Source organism: Capricornis sumatraensis, chromosome 5 (genome assembly GCF_032405125.1).
Source record: "Capricornis sumatraensis isolate serow.1 chromosome 5, serow.2, whole genome shotgun sequence".
NCBI lineage: Eukaryota > Metazoa > Chordata > Mammalia > Artiodactyla > Bovidae > Capricornis > Capricornis sumatraensis.
This window is the reverse complement of record NC_091073.1, coordinates 73,793,554-73,809,238: the sequence shown is the minus strand read 5'-3', so window position 1 is coordinate 73,809,238 and position 15,685 is coordinate 73,793,554. Positions and strand designations below refer to the sequence as shown.

At 51.1% G+C, this 15,685-nt stretch overlaps 1 protein-coding gene across 2 annotated transcripts; it reads right to left on the bottom strand.

Moving 5' to 3' along the window:
* Positions 1-607: 607 nt before the first annotated feature.
* HOXA3 (homeobox A3) lies at positions 608-15,348 on the bottom strand. Of its 2 annotated transcripts, none has more exons than XM_068972588.1 (3): positions 15,287-15,348; positions 3,583-4,228; positions 608-2,169 (listed from the first exon to the last, which is right to left on the bottom strand). In XM_068972588.1, the coding sequence occupies exons 2-3, from the start codon at positions 4,106-4,108 to the stop codon at positions 1,364-1,366; spliced, it is 1,332 nt and encodes a 443-aa protein (XP_068828689.1). In that variant the 5' UTR covers positions 4,109-4,228; positions 15,287-15,348; the 3' UTR covers positions 608-1,363. The 2 variants fall into 2 exon arrangements, with proteins under 2 accessions (XP_068828689.1, XP_068828690.1); XM_068972589.1 differs by lacking the exon at positions 15,287-15,348 and adding an exon at positions 11,294-11,368.
* Positions 15,349-15,685: the final 337 nt, after the last annotated feature.

Below are 15,685 nucleotides of genomic sequence, written 5' to 3'. Positions count from 1 at the left end.
GTTGGGTTGCTCCTAGAAAATGCATCCTCAGCACGGCCGACGATTCCCCGAGTTAAGGCGTTGGCTGGTCCGCTTTGATCCGAGAAAGATCATGGAGAAGACAGCCCTACCTTAATCCCTGGCGAGGCTGCCGGGTCACCTGTGCGCCCCCCGCCGCGTCTAAATCGGGCCGCCTTTGTTCCTTCCGCACTCAGCACTCTGCCGCCTCTGAGTCACCGTGCTGAGCTGGCCATGGTGGCAGCTGGGAACCGGGCAGCCCAGCGGGCTGGCAGCTCGGCGTTTCCAGAGCGGCCGCCACCAGAAGCTCCGGCTGCCTTCCCCGAGAATTCGCCGCGCTCCCGGGCGAGCCGCTTGGCCAGGCCTCACGCCGGAGCTGGAGGGCTGCCGCGGCCCGCTCCTCCAGTTCGCCTCCGCAAGGACTCCATGCAGACCCTTTTCTTGGGCCAAAGAATCTCTTCTGAACACGGATATTATTCAGAATAAAAACTTTATTTTTTTGTTTTGTTTCTCAGAATGTGAGCAGCAAGGAATGTAGAACTCTCAAAACAAATCTAGCATTTTTTGCGTTTACAGATTTTTTTTTTTCAGTTTCGCCGGATGTTACAAACCTAAATCACTGTTTTCAAAAGCTGGATCCTCTCTGGTATTATTGCATCATTACCATCTTTATAAAGGAATTATATTTCCCTTTCGAATAAAATTTTTTTCTATGTACGCCAATACACCGTTGAACAAAAGGCCCAAGAAACCTTCTGAACAATCAGGGTACAGAATTTCTTTAATATAAATACAGACGGATGGGGATAAATAATATTTAAAAACTTATTCAATGCTTGCAAAAAAAATATAAATAAATCTGACTTCACCAGCATACACACACGGAAAGACGTACACTTAGTCATCCTTGTACAGGGAGCCCCTGTCTCAAAGCGCCTTTGATTTTTTTCTCGCTCTTTACAAGAAGTGCAATAAAAAAAAAAAACCTAGAAATTAATTGCTTCCCCTCGGGAGCCATAATGTACGAACAAATTCACATTGAACAACTCGGCTAGAAAATTTGTTCATATACCCTGTTTCTGATCAAAGAGTAGAGAAGGTAAAGGGTGCGAGGCCAGCGGCCCAGCGAGGGGCGGGAGCAGATACATATCGCTACTGATACCGACAGCCATTCCAGCAACCAAGATTGCTACGTCACATAAACCATAAAAACGTGTTACCAAAGAAAACAAAATGGGTGGGGGGAGAGCAGGGGCGGGTGGAGAAGAGAGGAAAGGGAGGTGCAGAAAGAACCTTAAACAAAACAGAAAAAGCAAATGAAGATGGGGGGGGGGGACTCTCCTGGCGCGCAGCCCCAAGCCCACCATCACAGATGGGTGAGCTTGGGGGCTTCCTGAATTCTTCCCTGAGAAGGATGGTGGGCGGTAAGGTCCGTGTAGGTTGGGTGCGGTTCCCCTGGCCCGGGCCCGTGATGGTGACCGCTACCCAGCGGCCCAGCGCCCCCGTAGTCCATGGCAGCCGAGGCGGCGTGGGGCAGGTGAGTTAGGCCAAAGAGGGGCGGGCCAGAGTTGCTCATGGGCTCCACATAGCTGCCCCCCACGAAGACGGGGCTTCCCTGTAAGTGCGGAGTCCCATAACTGCTGTTGCCCTGCAAGCCATGCGCGTGTGGATCATAGTCGGGTGTGCCCCCCGCGCCTGCCCCCGCCGCCGTGTAGCGCTTCTGTGGAGGCGGCGGCGGTGCGCAGCTGGGCAGGGGCGCAGGGTACGAGGCAGGGGGTAACCCATAGGCGCCCTGAGGGGGCTTGGAGAAAGGCGGGGGCGACTGGGGCTCGTATGGGACGCTGTTAACCAGCGAATGCATAGAGTTCAGATAACCGCCAGGGCCCGGGGGCACAGGACTGCGACTTGGGGACTGACCCCCTGATGACGTCAGCATGCCCTTGCCCTTCTGATCCTTCTTGTACTTCATGCGCCGATTCTGGAACCAGATCTTGATCTGGCGCTCAGTAAGGTTCAGCAGGTTGGCCATCTCCACCCTGCGCGGCCGGCACAGGTAGCGGTTGAAGTGAAATTCCTTCTCTAGTTCCACCAGCTGTGCACTTGTGTAGGCCGTGCGTGCCCTCTTGGATGATGCCTGCCCAGGTGGGCTCTTGTCACCTGCGCAGCTCTCCCCTGCGAGATCAGAGGAGAGAGGAAGAGTGGCATCAGGGGCTGCCCCGCCCAGCCCCTGGCCTAGCTAGGCCCCTCCTTCCTCCAGGCCCCAAAGATCCCTCCATCTATCAGGGCCCAGAAAGAGGAAGAAGGACGCAGGTGGTATTTTCTGTCCTGGTAGGGAAACAGTGTCAGCAGTTTCTCACTGACTAAAGTTGCAAGTCATAAGCCTCTCCAAGGGGGCAAGGAACAAAAAGCAGAACGCCCTGTTTGCATTCCTAGTCTGTTTCCCTTCTGGAGCTATTCAGTTTCTGGTTCATTTCCTGATCCTTTGCCCTATCAGACTACAAGCTCTGCGTGGGCAGGTCTCATCCTGTTTATTCCCTTCACAGTAACTGGAATGTGGGGCACCTAATATACACTCAATAAAGCTTCCCTCCATCACTCTCACTGAAGGATTGGACAGTTGCCTCCACTGGCCTCTTATTTAATCTGTCCAGTAAAGAGGACTAGAGTGGAAGCTCTAATCTGGAAGGCTTTCTCTGGCCAGAGGAGGAGATCTCATTGAAAAAAGATCCCGTTTCTGGTGGGAAGGCCCTGGCATCTGGTGCTGGATGCCGTTAATTAGGGTTCTTCATGTCACCAAGCACTATGCCCCAGCTATGCCCACTAATCCTGACCCTCCTTTTCTCCCTGCTCCCCATCAACCCCCACTCCCCATTCCTGGCTCCGGATGGCTCCAGATGCTCAGGTTCAGAACAGAGCACTAGCAACTGGAGAAGGCAGTGGCATAGGAAACCAAGATGCTGGGAAGCACAAGACCCAGAGCCTGTCCTGGAATTTGGTTCCAGGAGGACCATGTGGTTCCCATTAGGATGACAAGTCTGAATCCCCTCCCCCAGGAAATCCCTGGCGACCTTCATTGTACTAAGTCTGAGCAAGGCCTTCCCAGAGGTAAGGCAGCCACTCCATCTGCTGGAGCAAAAATTTAAAATAGGTTCTGATTATACGCAGACCATTGACTCTGACTTGGAGGCCTGCTTTTATTCTGCCACATTTCCTTGTGGGGTAGGCACCACTGTTTCACTAGAAATGAGGAGCTGTGCTAAAAAGAGAAACAGTGGTGTCCCTGCCTGTTCTGCCCAAAGGTCCTAACTCTACAAGGAGGTATTCCAAAGTCACCAGGGCCCACTTGTTCTTAGAGAGATCCAGAAAGACTCCCATCAAGTCTCCCTCTAGGGTTTCCCAGGCACACAGAGTCCAATCATTTCCCTAGTTGCAAAGACTCTGGAAACCTTTGAGGGTTGGGGGAAGGAGGAGTAGTGAATTCTGGAAATATTCCAGTGCTCCCAGACCCTGCTGGCTGTGGCTGGAGGTGGCCTGGTGGGCTGGAAGCCAGGACGGAGGGCCCTCTTGCGGAAGGCACCTCTTTACCTGAGCTGGAGCCGCTGGTTTTCTGCTTTGTGTTTTGCCGAGACTCTTTCATCCAGGGGAAGATTTGTTTGGCCACGGTGGGCGAGTTGAGTAGGGGGCTCTTGGCTGCACTGGCGGGGGTGGGGTTGCTGCTGCCATTCTGAGGGGGGGAGACTGAAGAGGGGGGCGGGGGCGCGGCAGGGGTGGGTGCAGGGGGCTGCGGCGGGGCTGGAGGCTGCGGTGGGGCAGGGGGCGCAGCCTGGGGTGGCGGTGGGGCCAGGGGCGGCTCGCCGAGAACCGGAGGCTGGCTGGGCGGACCGCTCAGGGTGCGCAGACAGGCCTCGCTCAGCTCGTGCGCCTTGGGGTGGCTCCCGGCATTTGCAGGCGACTGGAGTGAACAGGCGGGTCGGTGGTACTCGCCATCTGCGCCCAGCGCTGTGGATGCCGGGTACGGCTGCTGATTGGCATTATAACCGAACCCGTTGGCTGCCTGGTAAGGGTAGCCACCGTAGATCGCCGAACTGTCGTAGTATGTCGCTTTTTGCATCGCGTTGTTTCACAATCTTGATCGCACACTCTGACAGGGCCTTGACACCCGTGAGGGCGCACATTGGCACGCCCCCGCGGTCACGTGACGCTCCGCAGCCAATGGCCGCCCCGCGCAGACCTGGGGGGCGAGAATCGCAGCGCCGTGAGGGCTCCGCGCAAATCCATCTTACTCTCAATAGCTAAGTGACATGAAAGCCATAAAAGAAAAAGTGGTCAGCAATATTTAGCAGCACGACTTGGCCCCGGGCGCAGAGAGCCGCGCTATAAAAAGCCGCCGGAATTTACTGGCAGCTACAAATATTTGCTTAACTTGCGTCTGGAGTTGGGGGGTTTTCCAGGGAGAGAGGAGGAGAGAGAGGTTGGGAAGCCGGGGCTGGAGTTCAAAAGGAGAAAGGCCTGATAGGCTAGAAAGGAACAGGATTCGAATCCCTTATTTTCCAGGGAAGAAGAAACTTGGGGTCTCCGCTCGCTCCTTGCATTCTTCCCTTCTGGAGATCGTGGGGAAGGGCAAAGGAGAGTTTGGGTCACCAACGTTTCCTCCAGTATTTTCTTTAAGACTAATATTTGCCAAAAGAACCATGACGCAGGGTGACTTCCCATCCAGGCCCTTCTTGGACCTTTCAGCACCCAAGAGAGGTACGCACAAAATCTTTTCAGGCAATAGCCCGACTGGACCCTTGTTGATTTCAGAAGCTGAGCTTGTTAGACAGTTAATCTACCTTTGTGTAAGGATAAGACCTACCTCCTCCTAATGAGACCTCTGTGGTCAAGAAGGGGAGAGAAAACGTTGGATGGAACATTCCGGGTGGGAAGAGACAGACAACAAGACCCTCTCCAGAAAGTAAAACTCAAATCTTGAACAGTTCTTTACTCCTCCCTCTCCCTATTTCTCAGGCAGGTCCCAGCAGGCCACACCCACCTCTTTCCCCCTGTTACAGAAGTCCCCAGACCCTCCTGCCTTGGACTTTCTGAGGTCCTGTTATTCAGGACAACTATCAAATTCTACCTGTTAAAACATGATGGATTAGAGGAAAAAAAAAAAACCATCAGGAACCTGAAAAACCAGCGTCATCTCCATGACCACTGCTTGAACTTTCCTTCCAACTTAACGATAATAGGTTCTGTCTTAGAAACTGCTATGTAATTTGATGTATGGGGGTCATTTGGCTCCGGACGAGGGATGGAAGCACAAGCCATAAAATCCTGCCAGAGTTCTCTGATCTTTGTGTTCTGTTATTGTTGTTGTTATGTGCTACTTGGCCTATTTACCTGCTTTAGAAATACAAAGTAAAGGACAAACCTGGAAAGCTAAAAAGTAACTGAAAGCCTCTCAATCCCTTTTCATTTAGAAAGCATGTTGTAAAAGTGAAATCTATGTTTTATGTTTTCAGCTTTGCATGGTCAACCTCTGGCTCTCAGCTCAGAAAACTTTCATGTGAGTTCATATAGTCACCGTCTCCCGCCCCACCACGCAATCAGAATGTTAGTCTCTCTGACCATTTAAGAAAATTACAATAACAAATTCATGAAGAAAAGGGTTTACACTGCATACCTCAACTATGTGTATTTGTGCCCTGGAGTTATTCAAGATTTCCAGAAATAGCACACCCTTTGTTAACTAGAAAAAAATTAACTGTAATAAGCATCTACCAGTGAAAGATTATAATTTTGGTTTTAATAATATACTCTTTTGGATTTCATTATTAAACCAACAATCTGACCACCATCTGGAAAACAGGCACAATTAATTTTCCAGAACCACAATTAAACATTACAGCATCCCTTATCCGGAGTTATTGTATGTGATCTTAAGCCTGTACGGTTTCTCTTTTGGAAATAGATAGGAAGCTACAGATCCCATGATCAAAAGTAAATAAAGGATAAAATAAAATTTAAAACAGAATAGCAATTGAATGTCTGTTTCCTGTTCTTTCACTGAAAATAGTTCCAATTACATTTGGCAGTGTTAATGTCTGCCATTATAAATTTTTAAGATACTGGGCTTGTATCTTTGAAAATAAAACGTCAGGTTAAGAAAATTACTCCAGACACTTGAACAGCAAGATATTAGATAAAACAAAATTAAGCTGATCTTGAACATGCAATATTTCAAGTGACTTGCTAATCCATTATCAGAGGCTACACCCGCCTGCGGCTTACTTAAGCCTTTTCGTCAAGTTATGCATTGCCTTTTAAAATAATTTAAAATACCTTTAAACCTCTAAGAGCAAACAACAAACTCCACAATCTCAAAATGTGAACTCACCCACTAAAGCCCTTCCTATTGTTTGAGGCCCACCTTGGGGCCCACACAATCCACAAACCTCCTCTCTACTCCAATCCAGCCCCCAAAGTTTGCAACCTGGTAAAGAAGTTGGAAATTTGCCAGCCAGGAAACTTTGCTTGGCACCCCCAAGCAAAGGTTGGAGATGGGAGGAGATTCCTCTGAAAAGCTCCGTTTCTGGAGAATAACCCTCAGGTACAAGAACTGAGAGTTGAGCAGGCTAAACTGACTGCAGGAAGCAAGCCCTATTGTCTCTCTGGAAGATCTGCCCAAATTCAACCTCCTTCCTTCAGACACCGCTCTCTTTTTCCACTCCCGCCCCTTCCTCGGCCTGCCCTCACCCCGAGTTCAAGCGGGAAAGGCGTGTAAGAAACCCCGCGTCCCCTCGCCCAGCCCTTCCTCTCCTTCCTAACCCCGAAAAGTTGAGGCTGGGCTTGGGAGAGGGAAGAGGTGGGGGTGGGGATGGGAAAGCGGCCTGAACTCGAAGTGTAAGGGTATCAGTCACTGCCGGGAAGGAAGCTCCGGCTTGTGAACTCTTCTTGAACCGAGATTTAAGTCTGCAGCCATAAATCACCGAGACGTAAACTCCACCATTCAGCGCTGAGAGCCGCCGGTTGGAGCCCTGCTTACCTTAACTTCTGACGGGCTCGGGCTCGGGCGCAGGCTCGGGCTCCGGCCCCCGGCCCGGCTCGGCGGCCCGGCCGGGTCCCCTCGGCGCGGGATGGGCACCGACCTTCAGCATCGGCCGAGACGGCGGGCGGGAGGGAGACCCCGAGGCCCGGACGTCGCGGTGCAGAGCGTGGCCGCCTCGCTGCTCCGGCACGGCTAGCCCAGGGCGGACTGGGGCGGCTCGGACCCCCCCTCCCACCCACCCCACCCTCCCTCCCCTCCCCCACACCCCCGCCCCCTGCCCTTCCCGAGGGCAGCAGCCGCGGCCCGGAGATAAGCGCTAGCGCGGCGCGGGGCTCTGCCTGGGCTAGTGGCACCGACTTGGGTATGTTTCTTATGAATATTACACGCGGAGCAGCGTCTGGTCGGGGGGTGCGGTGGGGGTGCTGGGGGCAGGCGGGAAGGGAGGCCGAGGCGGCCGGGGTGGGGGGGACGCCGCCGGCGTGGGGGATGGGACGGAGGCGAGCAAGAGGGGAGCTCGGCAGCGGCGGGGGGAGGGCAGTCTCCCCCCAGCCCCCAACGCCCTCCCTCTCCCCGCTCCTAAGCGTCACTAAAGTCCAGGAAAATTATGCTAATGAGGACAAACGGCTCTCACAAAGGGGCTCTCTTGCTGGGCTCTATTTCTTAGGAATCCGTTTGAGAAACTACCTTACCCCATGCTCTGAACATTTCCAGTTGCGGGGCAAAGGGAAGAGAACCAGGAGAAGAGAGTTCCCCAGACTTTGGGCAGTTTACCTCACCTGCCACCCCCAAGCTGAGAACCTCAAAGCCAGTCTCTAGGGGCTGGGACAGGGCCTCCTTTCTTGAGAGTCCTCCCCCAGAGCCAACTGGGCTCTCTTTGGTTATATTTTTTCAGGTGGAAATCCTTGAAATCCTGGCGGCCGGGAGGGAGGTAGCCTGAGGGAGATAGGTTTGTCCAGGCAGTAAAACGGGCTGCTCTGGGCTCAGGTACATACAAAGGTGTTAGAATTCTAGGTGTCCAACCCTTCTGTACCCATTTCACGGTACAAACACGCGGCTCACTCTCGGGCTAAGACAGATAGCTCCGACCCCAGTAGGAAACCGCGTCTATATTTTCTGCCCTAATTAGTGGCAGATAGGGACGCTGAGTAGAGGAAAGGCCCAACATGCCCAGCAATATTGCGAAAACTTTAAGGAGGATAGTCTTTCTCCCTCCTAATGCCTCCCTCAACTTCCCAGATACGGAAGTGAACTCTGTCAGGATGTGTGTGTGGCAAAAGAGAGAAATGGAGCATTCGTGCAATTCCAAGGTGTCAACGGCCGGTCCTTCTCAAAGGAAGGTGTTAAAAATATAAGTAGTATGTTTAAACTGTCAGGGAGCCAAAGTGTCACCTTAGAGCAAAAACAAAGCCAAGGGAAAAGGGAGAAATCAAAAAGCACTCCGGGCCAGGGTGGCCTCATGCATACCAATGGTTTTTGTCATTTATGGCTAGGCAAGATTTATGACTCGGCGCCCCAAAGCTGTAAACAGAGCACAAAACAGCAAACACTTGCTCCTTATGGCATACTGCTGCAGCGCGACTTGAAAGGGGGAGCGAGGCAGCGTAGGAGGCAAGAGCCTGCCGCAGAAATCCGCTCGGCGGCATTTTCTCTTCAAACCGGCTGGGTCGGATGTAGCATTTGAAGAAAGAAGGCGTGGGTCAATAATCAACCCGCACTTTCTCCTCCAAACTGCTGACGCAGACTCACCGCCTTCTCAGCTAAGCCGGCTGCCGGGAGGCCCGCTCTCCGTGAGAACCTGCCAAGGGAGGGGACGGCCCGGGGCGCCGAGGTGAGGGCTGGGGCACCCGGGACGCATACCTTTCCGCCGGCGCCCAGAGGGGCCGGGAGCCGCCGAGCAGGGAGCCCAGGGAAAGACAGGGCGGGAGCTTGGGCCAGGACCTCCTCTGGGCAGCGGATAGCAGTGGACCTCGGACCTCAGGACTAGGGTCTGGCGACCTGGCACGCAGATTGCTGGGGCCCAGGCCTCTCTGCTAAAATCCAAAGGACTGACCTTTGGAGCCAGACGGGCGAACTGATTAAAAATAATAATGTATAATAGCTGAAGGATTTTTGTTTGTTACTGCTTTTTTAAAAGGAAAATATCGCCTGTCGATTTCCGCCCCTGCCCAAGCACCCTAAGTAAATCCCGCAGCCATTCACTCGGCTCCGCCAAAACCACTGAGGTTCTCTCTGGGGAGAGGACCCCTTGGCTTCCCCAGTACTCTTAAGCCCTGTTCCCTGCCCCCATCTCTCACCCATGAAGACTAGAAGAAAACATATTTTCAGCACTAGAAGAGTGTCTGGAACATCAGAAGTGCCCTGGTGCCTTTCTATCCTTTACAGGAGTATCTTTATGAACTTATCTGTGAGAGCCTGTGGGTGGCTGTTCAGCCAGGAAGGAAGGTGGGGAATAACTGTTGGCTAGAAGAGGCACAGAAATCCCAGATTGGGGAAGAAAATCAATGAGGAAATAAGCTTGCTTCTCAGGGTGAGGTTGGCATTTTGAAAGTAAAGGGGGAGACTAGCCTTTATTTTTTTAATGGCTATAGTTTAGCTATGATGGAGTGGCTTTGGCTCTTTCCATGCGGGAAAAACCAACCAGTTCTCTATAAACACCTCTATTGGCTTCTGTCTGTGTACACTTTTATACAGGACCAGCTCGGTAGTCCATCCTTAGATATTTATTCCACTTGCTGGCACTGAAGCGACAATAAAAAGATGCGTTTAACAAACCTCTATTCCTTCTCTCATTCTTTCTAGTGAAACTATATTATTTATGAGTCTTTAACTGGGTCAAAAATGCGCCAGAACTGGGTCATAAATCATATGAAATGCTGACAAGTAATTGAACAGCAATTAAAGCTTACATTTTATTTCCAAGGGGTGTTTTAGAGCACTTGAAACGGCCTCAGTTAAACACGGTTAGTGCCTGGGCCAGTAGTGGGGAGGGCTGAAGCAGCCCTTCTGTCGGGGGAAGTAAATCTCACTCAAGTAGGGGAAATCTGATTTGATTTCTTTTTTTTTCTCCCAGTGCAGAAAGTTTTGGGTTTTTTTGTTTGTTTGTTTGTTTGTTTTTAAGTCAGGACACAGATCTGATTCCCAGCTCCTTTGCAGGCATCCCTTTTCTCTGCTCCGAGAACTTCAAGAGCAGAGGAAAGTGAAATTTCCCTCACCTTTTTAGGGAGTTTCCATCCTTTCTTTGGGGTCCCTAAAACCCAATTAGCTCGGGCTTTCCCAGTAATTTGGAAGCACACTATTTAACTCTCATCTGCCCCCATTCTGACTACAGCACCGCTCCTGGGACTCCGAAGATGTCTGCCTCTGCTTTCTGTAGACTTTGCTTTCAGACTTCCCTCCAGCCCAGGGCACACCGGCCAGTTCTCCAACTCTCCTAGCTGGCTGGGGGTGAAACAGGGGGCGCCCTAGCCTTGTGTCTTACCAAGCTCAGCTAGCTCCAGCTCCCTTCTTTCTCTGTCTCCTGAATATTAGAAAAACAGAGCCTCTGGGCATTCAACATGCTTGCCCCCAGCCCAAGCCTCTCCTAGATTTGAGCTGTCCTTCTCCACCCCTGTTCAGGCAGAGGGTACTCAGGCAAACAATGGCTAGTCCTCAGCGTCTGGCTCCTTCAGTCTGGCAAGTGGGAAAGCTCGTGCAACCACCTAGCACTGAACAAAGTGGCCCGAAGCATCATCAATAAAATGGCAGCGCATCTGGACATTCATTGATTTCTCTCTCCCAGCTGCTCTGGCTGTCCAGGTCAGCCTTCACCCTCCATCCTAGCCAGCAAACACGACTAAACAGGGAGCAGTTCCCCTTCTCCTTCACTCAGCCCCCACCCTCTCCAGGCAGTTCCATCCAGCAAGCTGTGAGCTGCGCTCGGGCCACCTTGGCTCGAGCCGGCAGTACTCCAAGACTCGCGTCCGCCAGGGGCTCAGCTTCTGGGACTCAATTCCCGCTGCAGTGGACAAAGCCACTCGAGTGTTGGAGGCCACCAGGCCCACCTAGTAGCCCTCAAATGCTCTTTCCTTTACACCCCCCAACACTTGCCAGGGAATTAAATTCACTCTGAGGCGCCGCTGGGGATCTTTCAAATGCTTTCGATTCTAAGGGAGAAACAAAGGAAGAGAGGCGCTGAGGGTCCTGTCCATGAACCAGGGTCTCCTCGCCTGACCTTTATCTCTCTCACAGCCATAACTCACTCCAGATATGAACAATCAACAGAAATACCTTAAAATAAATTCCATTCTCCGGGTGTGGCCTGGAGTCCCATCGGCTAGCTCGCCCAGAACCGCTCCATGAGCGCTGAAAACTGCAACCCGCTAGGAGAGCGCTCTCCGGAGAAGGGGAAGAAGGAGGAGGTGGGTGCGTGGGGGTGGGGGAAAGCTCTTGCTCTGTAGAGAATCTAGAAAACGTAATCACAGGCAAAGCCCATCTGGGTCTCCGCTCCAAATGCCACAATAATGCGCTGTATTATGTGCTCACGTGGTCATACGTCAACTTAAATCCTTTTATTTGAAATAGGGAATCACTGAAGGAACTACATTTCCAATCAGAACATTTAGCTTTCAGGGAGGTGAATTGGGGGACCTTGACCAGCAATGGGGAAGTTTTATCCAGGACAGTAGGGGGGCATCTCCTACTGGGGGCATCTCCCCCCATCCCGACACAGTCACACAAGGCCACTTAGCTCCACTTTCATTTCTACACACAAGTCAACACAAGGGAACAGCAATTCTGTCCCCATTCTCATAGTCCGCAGAACTTTCCTTACAGTCTCCCACTCACACACAAGCTGAACCCAGAACACCCAAGCACTCCAGTCTCCCCTGGCCAACTGGCCAGTATGTCAAAAGGCAAAAGGTGCTGGCCCTGTTTCCAGAAGAAAACCCAGTACTAACTGGCCTCTTCAGTGGACTCCCTAATGACCTGCCATTGTATGGAGTTTGCTAACACCCACGCCATACACCACAGCCACTGGAGAAACCCAAAAGGCCCATAATTACCTGACAAAAGGCCGAAGCACCTCCTCCAAGTCCAGCTGGTTGTGTTTGATAGGAGCCCCCTACAAGAGAGATGCTTGGCTCTAGAATGGTGGGTCAGGGTTTGCAAAATCTGGAGTGACCAAGTGTCCAGGCCAAATCTGCACTTACACATTTCCTTAGTGCATAGCTGAGTGATACATGAAATTATAGGCTTCTAATGATGAAAAATGTAAGGGGAAATGATCTAATTGTCTCTGCAAGAGAGGGGAAAAAAAAAACCACCAATGTTTGCTGGCATCCCTTGAATTAACCTACAAGACAATCTAAGACCCTTTCTGCAGACAAGTGTGTCCACTCTCCTCCAAGACAACTCTGTCCACCATCAGAAACTGAACGGGACCAACTATTCACGAGGAACCTGGCATTCCCCCTCCTCATCCCACTCTAATTCCTGCTTTCTGCTTGGGGGCTCTATCCACTGACTTCAACACTTCATGTTCTCAGAAGCCATCTAAAAACTCCTTCTTTTCAGGTTTTTGTTTCCAAACTTGGGGAATGCTCTGAGGTGGTTAAGATCCTCATGTCATATTCTTTTGTTCCTTGAAAGTAGGTCTTCAGCTGGCTATGACTCTCTAAGCATGAGGGCTCACTTGTAGCAGCTGCAGAAAGCTGTGCATGGTTCCTTCCCTCCCCTTCTCCCCTGCAGAGGGACAGAAGGGGCCTGGTGAGAAAATAAGGCCCACAGCAGAGGCCTGGTTATGGGGGTGTCCAAATGAGAAGGGCAATAAAAGAAGAGGAGACCTAATTCCTTGGAAGTAAGTCCTGGCCTAACCTGGATAAGGTTCTGTCTGTGGGATAGCTGGGAGAGAACCCCTATGTGAACCTTCCCAGCTCTGACCTAAGTCACAGGCTACAAAGTGAGAACCCAAAGTGAAAACCAGCTTCTCTCAGGTTTTGGGGGTAGGGGACAGGCCCAAAAGCTCTTTTCAAAAGCACTCTCTGGTTTCCCAAGGACTCAGACAACTAATACACTGTCCTCTGCCTCCCTTACCCCATCCATCCGTATAATTTCACCCTGAGCTCTCCAGATAGCCTGGCAAACTCCCTCCCTTGCCAACTAAAGTTTCTGCAGAGGCTTCAACTCAAAAATGAGAAGAGGTCCCCTTTAGAACTCTCAGAGCAGTCTGGAACAAACCGAAACTCTCAAGGCAATAAATCAATGATAGAAGTCTTTGGTCCTGCTTCAGAGAAATGCCTTAACGCCAGCAAGGCCCAGCAGCATCTCAGCTTCAGCTAGGAGCCTCTATACCTCTATTAACAGCCCAGTTAATACTTCAACTGCTGTTTAACAATTAACATTAACGACTTGGAGTGGGATGGGGTGATTGGGTGGGATATGAAGGGAAAAATCTGAACAAGTCAAAGGAAGTTTAACTTTTGAAGTGAAAATGGCTTCCCTAAGAGAGATCTTGGTCTGGGCAAGCCCCCAGGGAACCAGCAGCTGAGAGTCCTCCTTCATCACTCTGAAACCCACTTTCCTGAAGCCAGGCTATGGGCCTTTTATGGTTCCGTTTTGTTCCAGAGAACAAGAATAGAGATGTTCAAGTATCTAGGCCCAGGTTGGGAAACCCAGCTGCCAATTCCCCCTTTACTGACTCCTCCACTCAACCTGGCCAGGGCTGGGACACAAGCCCCAGATCCATGCAATGGAGCCAAAATAGCACAAAGTTGTCTTAGAAGGAGCAAGTGACCAAGGATACAGAGCTTTAGTCAATATTTGCAAGGCTGTTGGCAGATTAGCTATATCTGTATTCAAACACTGTAATCTGATTTCTCCGTCAAAAACACACTTAACATTTTTCTCCCTTTACTTAACTGTAGTGGTTTTTTCTATTCAGAGTCAGGTATGGCCCTTAGCCCACTGTCGGGGGGGGGGCAGGTTATAGATCGTTATTTAACATTAGATATTTCCTGTGGGTGCAATTACGATACAAATGGGCTCCAAGTTCTCTTGGATGTATATTATCATTTTATACACATGGCCACAGACCCCTGCAACTATTTACACACACGGTGGTTCTGTTATGTTCTGAAATGCAAATCCTAAGTACATCTGAGTTACAAATTCCTGAAATGCTCTATCTATACTCGGGATAAATAAACATACAGTAGCTGAGAAAGTACCAGCTTTACTATTACTCTGTTTCCTTCCTATCTGATAAAGTAATAATTGTATCCAGAACACCTTATCAGCCCTAGAGCATCACTGAATAGTGTTTCAATTAATTAATAACCTGATATGTATAGTAGGAGCAGATTTTAGGGAAGACTGAGGCCTAGGGAATAGAAGATTTTTTAAAAATCTCAGAAAACTTTTTAAAATAAATAATTCCTGAAAGAACAAAGCAAATCCATTCCTTCATCCCACGCTTTTGAAAGCTATTCCAGCGGCCCCTCCCCCAAATAGGCACGAAATTTATGGATCTTTTACAAGGTAATAAACCACAGTAATTACCTCCCTGCATCCCAAACTAAGAGAACAAATTAAGCCAGAACTTGGAAAGAATTTTAAAGAGTTTTCTCTTGGTCTAAATAGGAAAAGAAAACGACGAGACAGAAAACCCATGCTTTTCCCACAGGAAGATCAGTGGATCAGTCCGGCTAAAGAAACCGAGAAGCCCAGCTGCCAACGATGGTCTACACATTTGAAATACAGCAACTTCCCTCTTGCCAAGGAAAGGCAAGACGATAGAAGAAACTGCAAGGCGTCGAGGCACGTTTTCTGCGCGCAGAGCTGAGGCTGACCGCAAAGGCTGAACTCCCAGGCTCCGCAAGCGCTGAGAACAGTCCACAAGGAGAGCGGCCCACTACCGCCGCGCCCGTGGCCTCTACTGGCTTTGGCCCTGCTGTTCCGTGGGGCGGTTTGGTTCCTCTGAGGCATGCCCGAAGGAACACACACCCTTCTGAGCCCCCACCCGCCCCCGCCCCCGCCCCCCACGAACACACATCTTAGGTTTCTTCAACCGCCCCTTCTGCACGAAGCCGGTCTGGGGCAGAGCTTTGTCGCCGAAGCCCTCGCTGGCGGGGCGTGCAGCTGAGGGAACTCTTCCGAAGTTATATATTGACCAGCACCTCTTTCAATACTGACCAGCTGCAAGGGGTGGCAGCTGCCAGGGAAAGTAAACTCCTTCACCGGTGCGAGGGCCGGCGCGGTGAAGAGTTGGGACGCAGCGCTTACCTCGAAAGATGGCCAAGGCTGAAGCCGAGAGTATGTCCAGCTCCGGGCGCTCAGGGACTCCCCGTTTCCGGCATCCGGCAGCTCTGCGGACAAACAAACAGCAGAGGGTGAACGGCGGCCGCGGAAGAAGGGAGTTGGAGGAGCAGAGTTGGCAGCGCCGGCGGTGCGGCTGCCCGGGTGGCCCCCGGGGTGATGCGGACACGGAAGAGTCGCCAGGACACTCGTCCATGTGGCGTACTCATTGCTCGAAAGGTTCCGGTCTACAAATAGCCTGAAGGTGGTGACTTATTTTTGTAAAATAAATACATACTCCATCTCCGCACCCACATTTTTTTTCTTTTTATGGCGGGGGGTGGGGGGCAGGCGGAGGAAGAAGGGAAAGTGGAAGAGGCTTTCTGT